The sequence below is a fragment of the Monomorium pharaonis genome, chromosome 6, assembly GCF_013373865.1.
Source record: "Monomorium pharaonis isolate MP-MQ-018 chromosome 6, ASM1337386v2, whole genome shotgun sequence".
In the NCBI taxonomy this organism is placed as follows: domain Eukaryota; kingdom Metazoa; phylum Arthropoda; class Insecta; order Hymenoptera; family Formicidae; genus Monomorium; species Monomorium pharaonis.
In genome coordinates, this window is record NC_050472.1 from 24,362,062 (window position 1) to 24,371,734 (window position 9,673).

The 9,673-nt window shown below is 36.5% G+C and overlaps 1 protein-coding gene, 1 long non-coding RNA gene and 1 pseudogene across 9 annotated transcripts; 2 read left to right on the forward strand and 1 right to left on the reverse strand.

Annotated features, from left to right (window-relative positions):
* The first annotated feature begins 1,205 nt into the window (after positions 1–1,205).
* On the forward strand, positions 1,206–1,822 carry LOC118646330 (annotated as a pseudogene).
* LOC118646332 lies at positions 1,815–4,304 on the reverse strand. Its single transcript, XR_004963886.1, has 5 exons — positions 3,165–4,304; positions 2,935–3,085; positions 2,587–2,834; positions 2,176–2,489; positions 1,815–2,060 (listed from the first exon to the last, which is right to left on the reverse strand). It is a non-coding gene; the product is annotated as an uncharacterized LOC118646332 (long non-coding RNA).
* LOC105833349 (lipoma-preferred partner homolog) lies at positions 4,191–8,844 on the forward strand. 8 transcript variants are annotated; one of them, XM_012675024.2, is made up of 7 exons: positions 4,191–4,328; positions 4,529–4,667; positions 4,827–4,872; positions 5,584–6,079; positions 6,275–6,612; positions 6,995–7,410; positions 7,757–8,844. In XM_012675024.2, exons 2-7 carry the CDS (start codon positions 4,585–4,587, stop codon positions 8,007–8,009), a joined length of 1,632 nt encoding a protein of 543 aa, XP_012530478.1. In that variant the 5' UTR covers positions 4,191–4,328; positions 4,529–4,584; the 3' UTR covers positions 8,010–8,844. The 8 variants fall into 8 exon arrangements, with proteins under 8 accessions (XP_012530478.1, XP_012530476.1, XP_012530479.1 ...); XM_012675022.2 differs by lacking the exon at positions 4,827–4,872; XM_012675025.2 differs by lacking the exon at positions 4,827–4,872 and having other exon boundaries at positions 5,608–6,079.
* Positions 8,845–9,673: the final 829 nt, after the last annotated feature.

The following is a 9,673-nucleotide window of genomic DNA, read 5'->3' on the forward strand; positions in this document are numbered from 1 at the left end:
TTCCTTTATTTAATTAATACTTAATATTAAAAATAAACTTGTCAAAATGTTTAAAAAATAATAATAAAGAATGATAAAGGTTTTTAAAAGAAGATACGGGAGTCGGTAAAGTGGAAAATAGGAGTGAATTTAGTCCCCGCGCCGCTCGAAAATCCGGAAAAATTCGTCCCAAGTAGCAGGAGCGCACGTTAGTCGAGGAAGTTACTCTGGGGATCCGGTAACCTCCTTGCTATTGTGCGCTCCTAATAACTCCGATTATTTTTCGGGCCCTTTTAATCGTATTTAATCGAGATTTAACGGATTTTCGGAGCTTCAGAGTTATTAGGAGCGCACAATAGCAAGGAGGTTACCGGATCCCCAGTAACTTCCTCGCCTAACGTGCGCTCCTGCTACTTGGGACAAATTTTTCTGGAATTTCGAGCGACGCGGGGATTAAATTCTCTCCCATTTCTACCCTTTACCGACTCCCGTATCTTCTTTCAAAAACATTTATCATCTTTTATTAACCTTTTTAAAACATTTTGACAAGTTTATTTCTAGTATTCGTTAATTAAGTAAAGGAATATTATTAAATATTATTTTTAACTATCCAAATTTCAATAACAAAAGCTATATATTAAACTTGAATTAGCACATGTATCAAAATTCATCTACAGTAGCACTTGAGGATTTATATGGATTGTTTGCAAAATAATAAACATTAAATAATAGTAATTTAGCAAAAATCATTAATTTTGTTTTATCTTGCTCAAGGACCAATATCTACGGAATTCCATCATTGGGTTTGTTAACCTGGCAACCACCATGATGCACACTAACGCAACGTCTGCGCCGTCGCAGTCGGCGGCAGTCGTCGCACCCGGCGTCGTCCGTGTGTGCGTGACTGATGTTAACAAGCGACGTCGCGTCGCCGTTGCTGCTGCAAATCGCACACATTCGTCGCATCAGCAGCTCGGAACGCTCAGATGTTAATTGAAGGTAATATTAATTATAGCTAGGTCAAAATCTCGTTTAAATTTAGTTTTATATAAGCTTTGTACGTAAAGAGTTAAAAATATTAATAGACAATAAATTTATATAGCTCGTCTCAACACGCAACATGTTTTCGAGATTAAATATTTCAAATTGTTATCATCTGTTGAAATATTGCCGAAATTATTATGATAGTAGTAAGAAAGATAATAGTTGCTTTTTCTTTCAGTAATATGCCTTCTTACAAGTTGACTTATTTCCATCTCGCAGCATTGGCCGAGCCAATTCGCTTCTTGTTGAATTATGCTGGGATTGAGTTGGTTTGTGGATGAACGTATCGATAAAATTGATTGGCCAAAACTTAAACCGAGTACGTACATTGGATTAATGCTAATGATAATTCTATAAAGCTTGTCATAGTTGTTTAATTGGGCTCATAATTGTTCCTGAAAAAATTTTATTTACATCAGCCGAATTCAAATTTACAAACACAGAAAAATAATTTTAGTCTTAATTTTAACTGTAATTATTAATTATCAAAAGATTTTTAATGAAAATGTATAGATACAATTGCTGCATTTGTGTTATCACAATAACACATTTATATATTATAACAATCCAGATAGGTTCTCTACTATAAATCTTATTCTAACAATATGTTGCATTCACGTTGCTTAAAATCATTTTTCAGCTATGCCATTCGGCGAAGTACCTGTACTCGAAGTGGATGGAAAAAGAGCAAATCAATCCGTACAGCTATCTGCCTGTTTTCTCATAACTGCTACGCGTTGCACGTATATGACATAGAAAATGTATAATAAATAAAGAAATATCGTGTATTCTTTGCAAATTTTTTTTTTTATTTAAACGTCCGCATAACGATATCTGTTTACGTTCTATTACACACATGTATCGTTCAAATAAAAAGAAATCAAGAATAGAACTACTCTTGTTTTCGAGGTTTTAATAAGAGCGCGCGGTATCGGTCGATTTATTTGAAACTCCAAAGTTTTTAGATTGGATATGTGAACTGCCGGTACATCTTCTATTTCGTATCCCAATTTATCCGCTACATTCTCACGTGAGCACTGTAAGTTAATTTAACGCAAGTTAGAACACACTGTATCGAGATAAAATAATAAATTATCAAAAATAGTGTTTTTATGCGCAAAACTTTTTCAAACTTTCGTGCATGAATCATACCAAAGAGAAAGTCAATGCTTCAGTGAATTCTGCCTGGGCCGTTTCTATTCGAATTAAGTCAGTCAACTTGTTTAGTGAAAACTGCTTATCTGGATTAAGTGGTTTGAGCTATATTTTTCATGTTGTCTAGCATCATATAGAAATGGACCTTTAATTGCATCCAAATCATGAGTGCCAATAGAGATCAGACTATGTTTTCTTCCTATATTTTGATGCAACTTATCTTGAAGATCAATAAAACTATTGTAAGAATCTTGCATCAAAGTAACATCTCTCAAAATTGAAACAACCAAATGTCCTCTTATTTTCAAGCACTGAAACAATGAGATGAGATATAATATTTTACATTAATTACTAATACAAATTATTCAATGCTAATCAAGACATAATTTTAAAAAGAATTACACATACTTCTGAAGTTATTATAATCTTTTCCATTCCTGCATTTGGTTTTATTGCCATATAATGTGAGATGAACATCCTGTTTAGAAAAAAATACTTTATATATATATGTATATGTAAAAGGCTTTCAGCCTAGGTGGAAGAACATTTAAAAAGTGAAATTTGAAGAGTCCTGGCATACATCCTTTATACAGTTCTTGCGTAATTTGCATTATGTGTTTTGCTTTTTATTACCAATTGCAGTCCTTTTGTATGTTCTATAAAAAGTAAATCAATAAGATATTTAAATATATTATCTTTAAATATATTTAAGGAATGAATTTTTTTATCTGAACTATAAATTGTATAATACTTTACTTATTCAACAATATAAGTAGTCCAGTACTTAGGCTCCAAGCACAACAGATAATATCTGTTGACAGGTATATCAATCTTGTAGATAATTTCTTCGGACGCATCTATACCTTGGTCAAAACCCTACTCTTGCTATCATTTGCTTTTCCATTGTCTATTCATAAAAAAACAAGTAATTGTACAATTTAATGCAAATATAATTATTCTTATTAGTTAATAGTGTTCAAACTTACTACTTCATCCAGCTCAAGCTTGAAACATAATGCTTCAAATTCCTTGTCAGCTAGAATAAAACTTAAAAATTAAAAAAAAAGTGTAAAAGTACAATCATATATAATACATGTATACACATCATTTTACATATTCACAATGTATAAATAAACTTTCAGCACTTAAGGACTTTTATTGAATCAAAGTGACTCACAATAAGTTAAGTTTTTAACATTTTTAAATGTATTATTCAACTTTCAGCTTTTTAACTAATCACTAATAATTCTGCTTAAAATTAAACATCTCTTTTTAAGAAGTGCCTGTGAATACGTCATCTCTCGCACGCTCCCCTACCCCGTCTGGTACTAAACTGGTCTAAAGTTTCACCGGCGCGGGGGGCAGGTACTCCACACGCAATCGTCGCATGGTACTCGCGGCTGTCCGGTATAACTGGTGCTCGACGAGAGTACTTCGCGGAATCTTTTCTTCACGGGAATCATCACCGGCGAGGCGTTCGTTCTCGCTCGAGCAAGATCCGAACCGAATTGGGTGTGGTGCTGAGATAACGTGACTTTCGCTCCGTTACCGATAAGAGAGGCAGACCCGTGAGTGTCACGTTCACGCCCCGAGGAGAGTAAAGGTAAGAGCGGATCTCTCCGGAAGAGGAGATCGTCCGAGATCCTTCCGTAGGATCCCTCGATCGGCCTCGACGAGCCGAGAGGTAGACCGTGTCGTCGTACTTGCAGGCCTGCAACGAAGGGTAAGCGTGATCAAGGCGATAAATAATGGCAGTTTCGCGACAACGTCTTGCGCCGTGAGTCATGGGGTCTGTTTTTTCCTCTTGCAGTCGTACGTCGCGCCTTCCCCACGGCTACCCGGCTTCCTCTCACTTTCTCTTTCTCTCGAGATATACGCGCCTCTTTCTCTCTCTTTCGCCCGAGTGCAGAAAGTGCGGACGGGTAAGTGTCCGAAGTGCGCGTGCAGGGTGCAGGGTCGTTGCCATTACGCGACCGCTGTGCTGTCAAAGCCCTAAAGCCGTGTGTCAGCCGTGGTGAGTTCGCTCGGGTCCGATCGAGTGGCTCGCGTTTGATTTTTTAATCGAGCTGCCTCGCGCCCCAGGGACACCGCGGCTCGCGCTCGAATCTCCCGGAACCGGGGACTCGTGTCAACTCGTGTCAGCCTGTCAGGTAGGATCGAAGGTGGCGTTGATCGCGCGCCCTGGAGAAACCAGGGGGTAGCGTTCGTGCGACTTTCCTTCGCTGTGAGAAGTGAAAAAATTCCCCGTTTACAGTTCTTCCACTTTTCAAATTTTCCCTTGGGGGTACAAAGTCGCACGATCGCCAGTCCGGAGTGTACGGGTAATCTTAACCTTGTCATTATCGCGCAGGAGGATGTCGAACGTGGGCAATTTGGAGCAGCAGATCGCGAGCCTGCAGATCGGCGATGAGGCCGCCAAGGGTACCGTCAAGCCCGGCAAGAAAGTTGGGCCCGCGGTGCCGCCGAAGCCGAAAAAGTCGCAGCCCCAGGTGAATCTTAAGTTTCTATTCTGTTAAATTCTATCTTGTTTATCACTAACTGTCATGTAACACGCTAACGCAAAGTGTTTCCCTGTTCGCACGCATCCTCCGAATCCCACGGATGCAACCACGGTAAAGAGACATTCGTACATTCAATCCCATACGCAGAAACATATCAATTCTACTGAGATCAATTTACTTTCTCTTTCTTCTGGTAAGTAACGGTTACGGAAGGGAATATTTTCTTGATAATTGTCTTAAAATATATTCATTGTAAATTAAAAAAAATGTTTATTGTGTACTGAAAAAAAAATTATATTCTTTCAAAGAATACCATAAAATTGTATTGAAGAAAAATCAGAATAATAAGCAAATTAAATTTGTTTTAATATGAAAACGATTGTCCAATTTTGAATATTCTGTAGAGGATAAACAAAAGGTTTTTCTGCCTAAGAAAAATTGTTGACACTGTAGACTTGTCAGTCAAGAGACACTGTGTTTCATCAGTTGTTTTTCAACAAGAGAAAAATGTTATTTAAATTCTTATGTGATGTCTAGAGAGTTAACTTAATATTTGATTGATATTAAATTATTAGGATTTAAATATTTTGAATAAATTTAATGCTTATGGTAATCTTATAATATAGTTTTGCAGATAAATTAGAAAATATTTGAAATATATAATTTACTTCAACTCAAGTAATTTATAATACAGAGGTTTATTTTAAGTAAATATTATTTGTTTCAATAAATAAGTGTATTTTAAGATTATTATCCAAAAAAATTCTTTGTAACGATAACCGTTATCTAAGAAAAAAACTAAAAATTAAATAATCCCATTTCTCGACACAAGAATATTTTTCTGCATGCCGCGGAAAACTTATTCGCGGGAAATTCTGACAACGTCGGATACGATTTGTTCCAGATACCGCAAAGTTACACCATAAAGAGTCCATCCGTCCCATCGTACAGCACGGTCCTCAACAACACGTCGACAAGCGACAAGAGCCCGAATTTGTACATGAACGCGCCCTCGCCATACGTCCCGTTGGACATAAAGAATGACTTTTCGCAGATGGCACCCGCGAATGGAGGCAAGGAGGCGTCGAAGATTTACCAAAACGACAATCTGTATGTGCACCAACCGGAGGAAAAGTTCGAGCCAAAGTACAGATACGACGAGAAGAATTATTATTCCAATATCGGGAACATGCCGGCGCCCCAGGTACCTGTCGTGACGGACAATCGCGCGAATAGGGCATGCACGAATGCGGTCTACAGCAACATAGAACCGCCGGTGCCCACAGTGGGCGCATATGAATATCCGTACGAGATGAATAAGGAAATCATATACAGTAACATTCAGTGGAATCCTAAAACGGAAAACACATACTGCAACGTTCCTGCCGCACACGGAGCTGGTAAAAGTCTCTCTAAATTTAGATAGTAAATAGTATTCGTTATTAGTTAACAAAATTTTTTTTATAAAATTGGGAAAGGGCGAGTTCTTATTGACATTATTGCTGTAATAGATGCTTGTTAATCTTGCATTGTTATTAAATTCTTAATTAAAGTGTAATATTAGTAATATTTATTACTGGTTATTCTTCTTACAGATGATTTGCCACCACCACCGGAACCGTCAGAGTATGTTTCCTGCATACCTGGAAATTCATTTCCACCGCCGCCTGACGAGCTGCCTCCACCACCGAGTCCCGTCTCATCTAGTTACAGCGAACTGAGACGTGCCACTTACCAAACTGATTTTCCATCGGGCAATTATCCAGCTGATATTTACGGTCCGAGTTCTCAGTCCAGCTCGACATACGAATCTATATACGAGCCTATTAATCCCAGACCACCGTCGCAATTATCGTGTAACTATTCCATGTACTCCGGATACGGATCGGCTACATCTACTCAACCACAAGGCAAGGTGTCTCCCGTTAAAGAAGTGAGTCTCGAAATTCTGTACTGTGCTAAAAATTTGTCTGAATGCTTTAGTAAACTTTAATTATTAAAATTTAAGGTAGAATCAATATTTGCATATTTAATTGTTTTTATTACACACACACACGCGCGCGCGCGCGCGTAATAAATTATATACATACATACATACATACATACATCACACACACACACACACACACACACACACACACACACACACACACACACACACACACACACACACACACACACACACATATATATATATATATATATATAAAACAATAGGTCAATGTCGTCAATTATTAAATTGACAACCATGAAAATGATAAAACACAATAAAGTGATATGTGCATTTACGATTGAGCAACTGATTTTATCTACAGGTTGACGTTCTTACGGATCTGTTGGTTCAAGGGATGGAAGATAATAATGAAGACAGCGATATATATGGCATTTGCGCGCAATGCGGGCGCAAAGTTGAGGGAGAAGGAACGGGATGTTCGGCAATGGATAAGGTCTTTCATATAAGTTGCTTCTGCTGTTTCGTATGCAAGGTTAATCTACAGGGAAAACCCTTCTATTCACTCGAAGGCAAGCCCTATTGCGAGAAGGATTATCTCAATACTCTGGAAAAGTGCTGCGTTTGTACTAGACCGATACTGGATCGGATATTGAGAGCTACTGGCAAACCATATCATCCTTCATGTTTCACCTGTGTCGTCTGCGGACAGAGTCTAGATGGTATACCGTTCACCGTGGACGCTACAAATCAAATACACTGCATTCAGTGTTTCCATAAGTGAGTTATCACATTTTCTTTTTTTTTTTCAACAGGATGTTTACTCAATTTTGTAAAAAATCTCAGATTTTTAAATTTTTTAAAAAATTAGTTAAGATTATAGAATCTTTTAATGCAGCTTAGAATAAATTTATTTTATTATACCTTTTCAATGTTTCTTGATCCATATAAACAGAAAAAGCCACTTGTTTTGAATTTGAGTATCACACAATAAAATTCCATGAAAATTCACGTGATTTTCAAAAAGTTAATTCTCTGAAAATTCCAGGTTTTTTTCATTTTTTCCGATACTGAACATCGTGTTCAATTATTATTCGATCTTGGCAACTAATTCTTATGTCTGCAGGAAATTCGCTCCACGTTGTTGTGTTTGCAAACTTCCTATAATGCCCGAGCCTGGTCAAGACGAGACTATACGAGTGGTAGCTCTAGATCGCAGTTTCCACATTCAATGCTACAAGTGCGAGGATTGTGGATTAGTACTGTCATCCGATTCAGAAGGACATGGCTGCTATCCTCTGGACGATCACATCTTGTGCAAGAGTTGCAACGCCACTCGCGTCCAAGCCTTAACGTCTCATATGACGACCGAATTATAAACTATCGGGATCGACAGGTTTATACAATTTGCACTGTGAAACTTCGCGAGTATAGAAGAAATTTTAAATCAAGTATTGTTGTGATTAACTGTGTAGCGCTATATGTACTGCTATATACACGGTATTATAGATTCTTTTTGCATACCGTTTTTTCCATTCCGCTATTCACATCTCGTGTTCAAAACCGACATTTGTTATTCTATTATATCACAACGAAGAAACATTTTTTAAATACTTTTAGCAGAAGGAAATTTATACTGCCCATGATACTTTTTTACAATTTTACACGAAAAGAAAATTATTAACAATTATTTGTATCTTACTAATCTTTAACAGTTATAAAATCAATACATTACAATTCCGCTACTGCCATAGCCGAAGCATTCTCTTAGTAAGTTATGGAATAATGTTCCGAATTATAGTAGATATAAGCTCGACGTTCGAGGTAACCTTCCTGCAGATGTGATTATCATTGTGATTCTAGTAAAGTATTCAATGTATCGTAAAGTATTTAACGCGTAGTTGTCGACAAAGGAATACCGCTTCGATTCATTTATTTAGAGATAGACAACTTAGATTCGGGGAGTAGAGAATTATTATTGACAATATCGGTATATTATTGCAAGAGAAAGCGTGCCATTTTTTTCTTGTAAACGTATCTGTTAAAATCGAGATCTTGCGAGATTATAGAAAGAAAAAGACGGACGCTCAATCCCAAATACCTTGCGATTCAATCAATTTCCCGAACTCTTTCGCATGGGTAAAATATTACATCGAGGAGAGACTTATATGATCTCTGTATTATAGTATCAATAAAAATACAGTTTGTTATTTATGGCCAAAGAGTAACATTTCGTTTATGCCGACCGTTTCCTGTCCGTCCGATGGTTCTCTCACTACGCATGCAGACACGTAGATCGCATTTTTATCCTGCATTTATACTCATAGATCGAGCTTTGCATGTTTCACTGTTCCAATTAAAGTTGCTATCAATATATACTGTTATATTACTATTGTGATTGCTGTTAATAGTTATACACAGTGGCTCAAGCTACCGCACTTCTTTCCAGTTATAGATTTTCTCGAGAACTCAAAGTCTTTTTTTCTTAGCAAAATTCGATTGCGAGTGCACGCGTTATTTTACTATCTTTACAATAATTTTTAATATTCAATACTATCTGTCTTTATTTCATTGACTATTAGAGCTATTTGAAGTTAAATAAAGGATAAGAGTTTATAAGATTTTTATTTCCCTAAAAATTAAATCTTTAAAAATCTTTTTTTCAGGAATATTTTTGCTATGGAAAAGCCAATTTCAAATTCACGAAAAAAAAACCATAACTGAAACGAAGATCGCGATTATACAACCTGTAGACATGTGGTGTGTGTACATACATAATCACATACACATACACACATCAGATGTACATATTTACACATTAATATCATTATTATCATATAATTGCAGAAGAGAAATTTACAGCAGATTCATTCTATATCATCCCTTTACTAATTTTTTTTCTCTATGATTTTCATGCACAGATGTTTGTCTTTTTATTATTATTATTATTATTATTATTATTATTAACATCTTTTTAGATATTTGCATCTCTTTTTTATGCGTAACATATTTTTTTATTACCATAGAGTACTTAAATCTTATA

What these genes read in the sequence shown, in the direction of transcription:
- LOC105833349 (XM_012675022.2), top strand. Translation starts at nt 4,533, where the DNA reads ATGTCGAACGTGGGCAATTTGGAGCAGCAGATCGCGAGCCTGCAGATC. An exon ending in CGAAAAAGTCGCAGCCCCAG is followed by an intron (nt 4,668 to 5,583) that starts GTGAATCTTAAG and finishes GATTTGTTCCAG; the next exon opens with ATACCGCAAAGTTACACCAT. An exon ending in TCCTGCCGCACACGGAGCTG is followed by an intron (nt 6,080 to 6,274) that starts GTAAAAGTCTCT and finishes TTCTTCTTACAG; the next exon opens with ATGATTTGCCACCACCACCG.